General features: G+C 33.9%; 1 protein-coding gene across 1 annotated transcript in view; it reads right to left on the bottom strand.

The window, feature by feature from the left end:
* Positions 1–1877: 1877 nt before the first annotated feature.
* The window catches only part of DPH6 (diphthamine biosynthesis 6), a 183722-nt gene continuing 173656 nt past the window's right edge, over positions 1878–11943 (bottom strand). The window contains exon 9 of the mRNA XM_060619006.3: positions 1878–11584. Coding sequence (XP_060474989.2) covers positions 11531–11584 — 54 coding nt within the window. The 3' untranslated portion in view covers positions 1878–11530. The remainder of the gene's footprint in view (positions 11585–11943) is intronic.

Below are 11943 nucleotides of genomic sequence, written 5' to 3'. Positions count from 1 at the left end.
TTTTTTAAAATTAGAAAGTATAAAGCATTGTTATTTTTTCAAGATTACTGGGATATTTGGGGTCCTTTGAGAATGTATATGAATTTTAGGCTGGTCTTTTCTATTTCTGCAAAATAACAATTAAAAAAAGCAATTGGAATTTTGATAGGGATTGCATTAAATTTTTGGATTATTCTGGGTAGTATGGATAATTTGACAATACTAAGTCTTCCAACCTACAAACATGGAACGTCTTACTGTTTATTTGTCTTCTTTAATTTTTTTCAGCATTTTTTTGTTGTGGTTTTTACTGTATAAGCTATTCATCTTCTTGGCTAAGTTTATTCCTAAGAATTTTATTATTTTTGAGGCAATTATGAGCAGGACTATTTTCTTAATTTCCTTTACAGATTGTTTTTAGTGTATAGAAATGCAACTGGCTTTGTGCGTTGCAACTAGTTTTGTATCTTGCAACTTTGCCGAATTCACTTATTAAGTTCTAACAATTTTTTGAATATTTGTTTATTTTTGAGAGAGAGGTATACAGAGAGAGAGAGAAAAAGAGAGAGAGAGGCAAAGAGAGAGGGAGACACAGAATCCAAAGCAGGCTTCAGGCTCTGAGCCATCAGCACAGGCCCCGACGTGGGCCTTGAACTCATAAACCGTAAGATCATGACCTGAGCTGAAGTCAGATGCTTAACCAACTAAGCCACCCAGGCACGCCTCTAACAATTTTTTCTGAACAAAATCCTTCCTTAAGGTTTTCTACATGTAAGAACATAGCATCTGCCAACAGAGAAAATTTTACTTCTTCCTTTTAGATTTGGATGCCTTTTATTTCTTTTTCTTATCTAATTGTTCTGTTTAGGGCTTTTAGTACTGTGTTGGATAGAAATGGTGAGAAAGGAATCCTTGCCTTCTTCCTAATCTTAGAGGGAAAGTTTGTTTTTTTACCTTTGACAATAACGATAGCTATGGACTTTCATTTATGGTTTTTATTCTGTTGAGGTAATTTCCTTATAATTTTAGTTTGCTGAGTGTTTCCATCGTGAAAGTGTGTTGAATTGTGTCAAATGCTTTTGCTCTATCAATTAAGGTAGGTAGTTACTGTCCTTTACTGTGATATATTATATTGTTTGATTTTCATATCCTGAACCATCTTCATATTAAATGAATAAATCTCACTTGGTCTTGGTATATAACAGTTTTAATGTATTGTTGAGTTTAGTTTCCTTATATTTTGTTGAGGATTTTTGTGTCAACATTCATCAGGGATATTGGACTATACTTTTCTTGTATTATCTTTGCCTGATTTGGTATCAGGGTAATACCAACTTCATAAAATGAGTTTGAAAGTATTCCCTCCTCTTCACTTTCTTGGAAGAGTTTAAGAATTCCTGTTAATTCTTCTTTAAAAGTTTCACAGAATTTTTCAGTGAAGTCATCTGGTTCTGGGTTTTTCTTTGTTGGGAAGTTTTGATTACTAATTTCATCTCCTTACTAGTAACAGTTCTTCTCAGATTTAAAATTCTTCATGATTTAGTCTTGGTAGGTTGTATATTTCTAGAGCTTTATCCATTTCTTGTAGGTTATCCAATTTGTTGGCATATAATTGTTATAGTAGTAGTCTCTTATCCTGTTTATTTCTGTTACACCAATTGCAATGTTTCCTCTATTGTATTTTATTTTTGTTGAGTCTTCTACTTTTCTTAGTCTAGCTAAAGTTTGTCAATTTTGTTGATATTTAAAAAAAAACTGTTTCATTTTTTTTCTATTGTTTATTCTTTCTTTTATTCCTGTTTTAATCTTTATTATTTCCTTTCCTCTGCTAGCTTTCTATTTAGTGTGTTCTTTTTCTAGTTCCCTGAAATGTAAAGTTACATTGTAGATCTGAGATCTTTGCTTTTTTTTTTTTAATTTTTAAGAATTTTATTTATTTTGAGAGAGAGAGAAAGCACAAGTGGGGAGGGACAGCGAGAGTGTGATAGAGAGAGAATCCCAAGCAGGCTCTGCACTGTCAGCGTGGAAACTGATGCAAGGCTTGAACCCACAAACTGTGAGATCCTGATCTGAGCCAAAGTTAGTTGCTTAACTGACTGAGCCACCCAGAAGTCACTGCCCTGCCCCCACACCTTGCTTTTGTTTTTAATGTATGTGTTCACTGCTATAAATTTACCTTTTGGTGCTGCTTTTGCTGTATCTTATAAGTTTTGGTATTTTTTTTTCTTTTTTTCTTTTAGAGAGATAGTGCTGAGTGGTGGGGAGGGGCAGAGGGAGAATCTTAAGCAGGCTCCACTCTCAGCATGGAGCTCAGTGTGGGCTTGATCCCATGACCCTGGGATCATGACCTGACTTGAAATCAAGAGTCGGATGCTCAACAGACTAGCCACCCAGGTGCCCCTGTTATTTTTTTTCCTTAAGATATTTTCTAATTTCTTATAACTTTTTTCTTTGACCTATTGTTCAAGAACGTATTTTTTTTTTTTTTATGTTTATTTATTTTTGAGAGAGAGAGAGAGAGACAGAGTACGAGCAGGGAAAGGGCAGAGAGAGGGACACACAGAATCCAAAGCAGGCTCCAGGCTCTGAGGTGGCAGCACCGAGTCTGATATGGGGCTCGAACCCACGGATGGAGAGATCATGACCCGAGCCAAAGTCGGCTGCTTAACCAACTGAGCCACCCAGGCACCCCAAGAATGTATTTTTAAATTTTAGTAGCTTTGTAAATTTTCCATTTTCCTTTTGCTATTGACTTCTAGCTTCATTTCATTGTAATTGGAAAAGATACTTGATAGGATTTAAATCTTAAACTTGTTAAGATTTGTTTTGTGGCCTCACAAGTGATCTATCCTGTAGAATGTTTCTTGTGTGCTTAAGAAGAATGTACATACTGCTATTATTGGGTGGAGTGCTATTTTTATGTCTATTAGGTCCAATTAGTTTATACTATTGTTCAAGTCCTCTGTTTCTTTACTGATCTTTGAATTGGTTGATCTATATATTATTGAAGAAGAAATATCAAAATCTTTAGTATTATTGTGTCAATATTTGCTTTGTATATTTGGGTGCTCTGCTGTTAGGTGCATATTTATTTATTGTTATACCTTCCTTGCGAATTGACTTTTTTTTTTTTTTATCATAATGTCCTTGTCTCTTGTGACAATTTTTGACTTGAAGTCTATTTATCTGATATATGTATGGCAACTCTTTCTCTGTTTTGATTACCATTTTCATGGAATATCTTTTTCTATCCTTTCATGTCCAGTTTTTGTATGTCTTTATGTCTAAAATGTGTCTCCTATAGATAGCATATAGTATAGCTTATTTTTTTTATCCGTTCAGCCACTCTGTCTTTGATTGAAGGAGTTTAACTTATTTACATTTAAAGTAATTACTGATAGAGTAGAATTTACTACTGTCATTTTGTTCATTGTTTTCTTCATGTCCTGTAATTATTTTGTCATTCCTCTCTTGCAGCTGTCCTTGGTGTGTTTCGCAGGTTTGTTTTTTGTTTGTTTATTTGTTTGTTTTGTAGTGGCATGCTTTGGTTGCTTTCTTACTTTCTTTTCTGCATTTTCCATAGGTATTTTCTTTGTGGTTACTATGGGAATTACAGGAAACAGATATCTTACTGTTATAATAATCTATTCAAACTAATAATATCAGTCATATAAAAAACTCTACTCCTTTACATTCTTCCTCTTCCATTTTATATTACCAATGTCACAAATTACATCTTCATATATTTTGTATTCTTATTTTTAAATTTTTATTTGTAAAATTCTATATCAGAATTAAAAGTAGTTTACATGACACCATCATAGTAGTACAGGTTTCTGTACGTATATTCACCTTTGCCAGAAAGCTCTACATTTTCATATGCTTTAGTGTTACTGTCTAGTGTCCTTTTATTTCTTTTTCCTTTTCAACATAAAGAACTCACTTTAGCAATACTTGTAAGACAGGCATGTTTAGCAGTTGATGGACTCCCTCAGCTTTTGTTTATCCGGGAAGGTCTTTATCATTCCTTCAACTTTTCTGAATGTTTAAAATTTTCTTTAATAAAATGTTGGGATAAAACAAAAGTGAAGTTAAGAAAATTTCAAAGAAAAACTAAGAAAATTTATTATTAGCAGGTTCACACCAAAGGATGCTAAAGGATGTTAAGACCTTAACATGAATGTTATTATCTGGAATTATATTTGCCTATTCCTTGAGGAAACAAATTGCAGTGAAGTGGACAAACCATAAATGTACCATCAATGAATTTTGACAAATGCCATTACTGTCATCCTGGAAGTGCCCTTGCTTTTATGTCTAAAGAATATTTTTGCTGGGTACAGAATTCTAGGATGACAGTTATTTTCATCTAGTATTACAAAAGATATGATTCCATTGTTTGGGTTTCTCCTTTTTTTCTGTTTAAAAGCTAGATTTTATTCTAATAGTCTGAGAGTAGCCTGTTTTGAAGACACTTTAACTGTTTTTAATTTCTTTGCATTTGTTTTCAGCAATTTCATCAGCATATGCCTATAGAATTCTATTTTATTCAGCTTGGGTTTCATTAAGACCTCTTGAATCTGTACCTTGGTGTGTTTCATCAACTTTGGAAAGTTCTCAGTCATTATCTTTTGAAATATTGAATCTTTCCCATTATCCCTCTCCTTTCTTTCTGACACCAGTTATATGTATTCTAGACCACTTCGTTGTTTCTACTTCTCCTAACCTCTAATGTGTGCTTTCTATCTTTGTTTTTCTACATGCTTCATTCTTAATATTTTCTTTTCACCTATTTTCCAATTCACTGAATCACTCTTTGGCTATACCTATAGATGTTTCACAAGACCCTCTCCCCTTCCCGACCTTAACCCAAACAGTCATAGCTCACCACCACTCTCTGCCATATGACCAAAACTTCTGGTCTTATTACTCTGAATCTGGGTTTAAATCTATCACCATGGAAGCCCAGGATTCTCAGACTATGCTTATTCCATAAAATTGAATCCCCATTTCTTTGGGCAGTGAGGCAACTTTCCCACCATTTTCTTTAGTTTATATATTTATTTGTCTCACTCCATAGGATCCATAGGCTATCCATAGGATAAAAGCTTCAGGAAAGAAATGATTTTTGGGTGTTCAGTTCACTATTGCATCCCTACTATATGAACAGTGCTAGGTATATAGATGTAAACACTCAATAAATATGTGTTAAACAAACGAACAGTATTCCACTTTTCTTTTATTTCTTTTAATACTTTCCCCACTTCTCTTTTATAAGAAATCAACAAAGTGAAACTTTATAAAAAACATCAGAAACTTTATTTTAAAAATAACAACAACAACAAGCCACATAGGAGAGCATAACAACTAAACACTAGGAAATAATATATAGTCAACTAGAGTTTAAAAGCAGAGAAGAAAATTGATTGGTTATTTTATATTACCTTCCCCCAAACTGATAGGTCCACCACGGATTTTGGAATGAAAAATACTCTTCCGCTGTCCAATTTGATTCTTGACTTGTCGACACAGTGGTATATTATTGCTAGTATTGAAATTCATGCATTTGGGACAGAAATGAGTCAAGTAGTTCTCTAAATTTGAGTGAATCTGATGCTTGATTACTCTGCTCCAATGACCTTTTGTAGCAATAGTGACTTACTGGTATCCAAAGCCAAAATCTCTCTGAATCTCAAGTTATGTCATTGAAGTTTATAGAATTAGGTTTTAAAGCTTCTGAAATGCCTTGTTTCCCCTTACCAAATCATTTTCCTCCTCTTTAGCTTGAGGACAAAGATGCGGAGGTAGGAAAGATGGGGTAGGAAAGCTGTACTGAACCAAATGTTGGTGAATAAAAATCATCATTTATCTTCCTTCTTTTGTCCCTTCTGTAAGGAAATATTTTTGAGGTGGCATAGAACAGTGGCAGCATACCTCTATGGATAGGATCTTCCAGTTTATACACGTTGCTATGAGTGGTGAGAGCAAATTTTCATGCATAACAAACTCAAGAGGCCTTCCATCTGAATGCTTTCAGTCTCTTTTATACATATACTTTTCCCCGACAATATCTAAGTAGACTTTAGCATAGGATCAACTAGATTTCAACCCACATTGTGGGTACCATTTTCACTTGAGTTCTATGGAAAGTTTTAAAGGGCACTAATATGTCTCTTTCTACTTAGACTACTAAATAATGTTGCAGAATCACATTTAAATATTTATTTAGCACTAAAACTCACTACACCATCTCCACCCTGCCCCTTGAAGTTAATTTTCTTAATCAAATACTTAAAATGTACAAGTATATGCTCATTATAAGATGTCACCAATTACAGATATGTAAGTATTAAGCTTTTCTATTTTCTCTCTTCATGCCCCTTTCCCCCAAAGAAACCAATATCATCACTCTGGTTATTATATGCCCATCCCTATTCTCCTTATTCAAATATAAATAAATACATAAGCTCCTTGCCTCCACCAATATTTTTCAGAAAAACAGGATCAAATCCTACACATCACTCTAGATGGACTAGAAATCTGTCACGGTAATCATGATTCCCAGAATAACTTCATTTTGAAGTTAGAATTAAAATTACTCTGTAATCTGTCCTTATTTATAGTGAATTCCATAGGGGCCTAAGAGATTTTTTAAACAGAGTAGGTGTCCATAGGTATTTGTTAGATCGAAGCAAAAAATAAAAGGAGATAGCTTAATGTTATAAAGTTTTTCAAGATATTTGATGATAGTTTGAAATAAAGCAAAATAAAGTGAAAGAGCCAAGAATGGACTATGAGACTATGGTATATTTAAAAGTTATAACTTCCACGAATGTGGGCCTTTACAATTATGTAAAATATATAATTGTCCCATGAGATTATTTCAAAAATCAAAATTAAGTACTAAGTAATAGTAGAGTCCATTAATAAAACTGGGGCTAACTTTCTGTGAACCTGTTTCTTTAAATATGCAGTGGCTTTGCCAACAATTAATTTGAAATATTATTTCCCATAAAGCTGTTTGGAAAATCTAAAACAACTATATAAGGAAGAAAAAGCTTGTAATGGTGAAAAGTAAAAGTCTTGATTCTTCTGTTAAAGGTTATGCATTTTAATATGATCTTTTGGCTGATTTATGTAAAGCTTTGTATTTTTCATTTTCTCAAGGCTGCCACTGTAGTGATGTATGGTACATTTTAGCATCAAGTTTGCCATAAGCAATAAAGCCTGGGCCCCAAAGAAATTTTAATATATTTCCCCATTTTTTTAACCTGGAGCTTTCCATTATTCAGTTATTTTGTTTAAGATCCCCTGTTTAGTTGATATAAGTTTTATATTCACATAAATAACTTCACAATTTTAACTTAAAGATAAAATTTAAATAGATTAATTATTTGATAGAGAAGTTTAAGGGTCATCATATGTAAAGTGAAAATCTTAGTGATAATTTAAATTTTACACTGACAATCTGTCTAAAGGTTGTATTTTTATATTCTAGTCTGTTTGGAGCATTTTTTCTCTAACAACAAGATAAAAGAAAAATAAACAAGAAATTGACTTTCATTAAATGGTATGCAACAGGAAAAGGAAGCACATGTCTATAAAATTCTGTAAGAAGAAAAAATGAAGAAAATAACAATTATAAATTCAAAGATCTTATTCCAGAACTAATAGTTGTTACAGAGAGTATAAAGATAAAAAGGGAATAGTCCTCAAGAAATTTATGACCTAGTGTTAATAACAAGTGCTTAAACATTATAAGATATAGCTGATTATTTGTCACAAGAAAGGAAGAAACGAAGTGTTAGGACAGACAGTTCATCAGGTGGGGCCATGAATGTTTGAGCTCAAGCTCAATCTGCCAGGAATATCATGGGTAGGATATAAACAGTTAAAGAAAGTGAAGAAGAAAGGAAGACAAATAAGATAGAAAAAGCAAAGGCAAGAGAGGAGAGAAGCATAAGGCACAGTAAGAGAGTATCCATCTAATGACTCCATACTACTGGAGTAAAGGATACACGTAGGGGATCCCGAGAGCAAGACTGAGAAAGGACGTTATGGTTAACATGTTGGACAGTCTTCAATTCGTGGCTAAATATCTTTTTTACTTAGAAAAAAATGTAGCTGTATTACACATTTTTCTGCACAGAAACAAAATCTAGGAAGAAAAAATCAAGATGGCAGTGGGACAGAATTTGGGGATAATGAAAGCAAGGAGTCCACTTAAGGAAGCTTTATGTTCTCCAAGAGTTTAGGCAAGATACTACTTTCACTAGAGAGATGGGCATGGAGATGGAATGGTGTAAAAGATAAATTAGACTAGCATGTAAAGAACTAGATAACCAACTTAATGTCATGCTAAAAGAGAGAGAGCTGTAAGAAATGATGCCAGTATTCTTTTCCTGAGTTATTAGGGGGGAAACAGTTGTGTTAAATAATAAAAATAAGGAGAAAGTACATTTGGAGAGGACAATGAGTTCAAGGTTTGTACACAACGAACTTGACAAATACTGAATAGAGTCACATCCAGCAGCCAGTCAGAAATAAGGATCTAGAGTTAAGGAGAAAGAGTAGTTATCAGCAGAAAGATCAGAAAAAGAGTGACTTGAGAATCATCTGCATAAAGCTGAAAAGTAGACTGTGGGAGAAGATGAAATCCCAGAGACAGAAAATATGAAAAAATTAAAAAAATGTAGCCATAAAAGGAACTGGGGAGTATATACTTGTTGAAGGTAAGAAACAGAGAAACTACTGAAGGAAACAGAAGAAATCTTGAGCGAGTACAAGTCAGAATGGTACAGGGACATGTAACCATTAGAGGGGAATTTTTCAAGGAGGTGGTGGCCAATATTATCAAGGAACAGGATTAATTAAAGATTATGAAGATTGAGAAAAGACCAAGAGCACTTCATCAAAGTAACTGAGGTCAAGCTAGATTGCAAATGTTATAGAGTGAATGGAAATTAAAAGAATTTAGGGAACGGATATAGATTTTCAGAGTGGTATTCAAGGTACTACCTTCTAGATCTATTATTTGGGGTGGAGGTTTAATTAATTTACTCTGAATTTGTAATAGCAATGTGATTTTGATAAAACATGTGAGAAAGTATCTATATTTTTGCCCTCTAGCATTTATTTACCTTCCTTTTGGAAATCATACTTCGTTTTCCCTCTAGAATCCCCTTCTCTACTACTTGGGTGAGTTCAGGAGTAAAGCTGGTGACTAAAACAATGTGATAACACCACACATCTATTAGAATGGCAAAAGTCCAAAATATTGATAACACTAAATGCTGATGAGGATGCTGAGCAACAAGAATTCTCATTCATTGCTGGTGGGAATATAAAATGATGTAGCCACACTCGATGACAGTTTGGTAGTTTCTTATAAAAACTAAACACAGCCTTAACCATATGATCCAGCAATCACACTCCTTGGTATTTACCCAAGGGAGTTGAGAACAAAAACTGGCACATAGACATTTACAGCAGATTTACTCATAATTGCCAAAATTCAGAAGCAACAAAGATGTCCTTTGGTAGGTGAATTGAATGATAAGTAAACTGTGGTACATCCAGACAACGGACTGTTACTCAGCACTTAAAAACTAATGAAAAGACATGGAGGAAGCTTAAATGCATATTCCTAGGTGAAAAAAGCCAAACTGAAAAGACTACATATTGTATGACTACAACTATGTGACATTCTGGAAAAGATAAAACTATAGAGACAGTGACAAGATTAGTAGTTACCAGGGGTTAAAGGGAAAGCAAGGATGAACAGGCAGAGCACTGAGGATTTCTGGGGCAGTGACACTATTTTGTATGATACTATAATAGTGGATACATGTCACTATACATTTGTTCCAATCCATAGAATGTACATCATTAAGAGTAAACCATAATATAAAGTATATACTTTGGGTGATAATGATGTGTCAGTGTGAGTTACATTGTTACACTGACTGTAACAAATGTACCACTCTGATGCCTGATGTTGATAGTGGGAAAGGCTGCGCATGAGTGGGAACTCTGTTCCAGATATTCAATTTTGCTGTGAACCAAAAACTGTTGTAAAAAATTAAGTCTGTTCAAAGTAAACTCGTCTAATGTCAGCAAAGATAATACCAAAAAATTACGTTAATAATTTGGCTATTATAGATAATGCTGCTATAAACACTAGGGTGCATATATCCCTTTGAATTAGTATTTTTGTATTCTTTGGGTAAATGCCTAGTAGTGCAAGCTGGATCATAGGGTAGAGGCATAGGGTGGTGCTATCTTTAAGTTTTTAAGGAACCTCCATAGTGTTTTCCAGAGTGGCCATGCCAGTTTGCATTCCCATCAACAGTTTAAGCGGGTTCCCCTTTCTCTGCATCCTTCCCAACACCTGATGTTTCTTGTGCTAATTTTAGTCATTCTGATAAGTATGAGGTGGTATCTCATTGTGGTTTTGATCTGTATTTCCCTGACGATGAGTGATGTTGAGCATTTTTTCATGTGTCTGTTGGCTATCTGTATGCCTTCTTTGGAAAAAATGTTTATTCATGTCTTCAGCCCATTTTCTACTTAGATTATTCATTTCCGGGGTGTTGAGTTTTGTAAGTTCTTTATATATTTTGGATACTAACCTTTTATCACATATGTCATCTGCAAATATCTTCTCCCATTCTGTAGTTTGTCTTTTAGTTTTGTTCGTTGTTTCCTTTGCTGTGTAGAAGCTTTTTATTTTGATGAAGTCCAGTAGTTTATTTTTGCTTTTGATTCCCTTGCCTCAGGAGATATATCTAGAAAGAAGTTGCTAGAGCCGATGTCAAAGAGGTTACTGCCTGTGCTTTCTTGTCTAGGATTTTTATGGTTTCAGGTCTCACATTTAGGTCTTTAATCTGTTTTGAATTTATTTTCGTGTATGGTGTAAGAAAGTGGTCCAGTTTAATTCCTTTGAAAGTTGCTGTCCAGTTTTCCCAACACCATTTGTTGAAGAGACTTTTTCCTTTTGGATATAAATATTGTGTTTTTTAATGTTACAAAATAACCAGTAAGAGTTAATGATATTCTTCCTGATTGTCCAATAATGTTGATAAAATGAATACTGTATCAAAACAAAAATGACAAATCATGTTGGAGACATCCAGTAGAATAAACTTGATTGGCTAAATAAAGTGATTGCCTTTTCATCCTGATTTTCAAATGCTCTGCATCATTATATAATTGGAGGAGATGAGAGCAGGGAAGAGAGAAAGGGGAAAATAAACCAGCGTGATGAAAGCAAAGAAATGTTACAGAAATGAGAGTTGAAGATGAAATAAAGGGGAAAAAGGGCACACATCAGACAGAGGTCATGGACAGGACATGGTAACAAAAGTCATAGAAAGTGAATCCTGAAGAAATTGCCAATAAGAATGAACAAGGCTTTCACATTTCCCCAACTAATCAATGTTTCTATTAGAATAAAAAAATGTAAAGAAAGAGCTGGATATAGTAATTGAGAAAATACTACGTAATTTTTTCCATAAATGTCAGTTTAGTAAGCAATGTCCAAAAATGCTTTTTAAGAATTATGTATATAATTAGATGTTCTGTAGTTGTCAGGCAATGGGGACACCTAAAAAAAAGAAGAAGGAAAACTCACCATATTTATTCATATTTATCCCACCTTAAAGAAATCACATTCTTTTTTTCAAGAGGGCAAATGGACTGTGAAAACCAATGAAATACTAAAACAACAAATGAATAAGGAGCTATTTAGGTAAAGCTGAACATACAATGAGTGATGTCTAAACAAGAATTCGATGGTTTTTATTTTCTGTGCATTGCACGTGGCAGCAATAGTAGCAGAGAACTAGAAGGTAAGAGGTTCCTTTCATTGGATATGAAGGAGGTTTGGATAGTATGACTTCATTTTCTTGAGGATTAACAGCTTTTGGGGAAAAGATCACCAGTAATCATCTAGCTTAATTCAGT

This window comes from Panthera onca, chromosome B3 (assembly GCF_046562875.1).
Source record: "Panthera onca isolate mPanOnc1 chromosome B3, mPanOnc1 haplotype 2, whole genome shotgun sequence".
Lineage (NCBI taxonomy): Eukaryota > Metazoa > Chordata > Mammalia > Carnivora > Felidae > Panthera > Panthera onca.
This window is presented reverse-complemented; position numbering and strand designations above follow the sequence as displayed.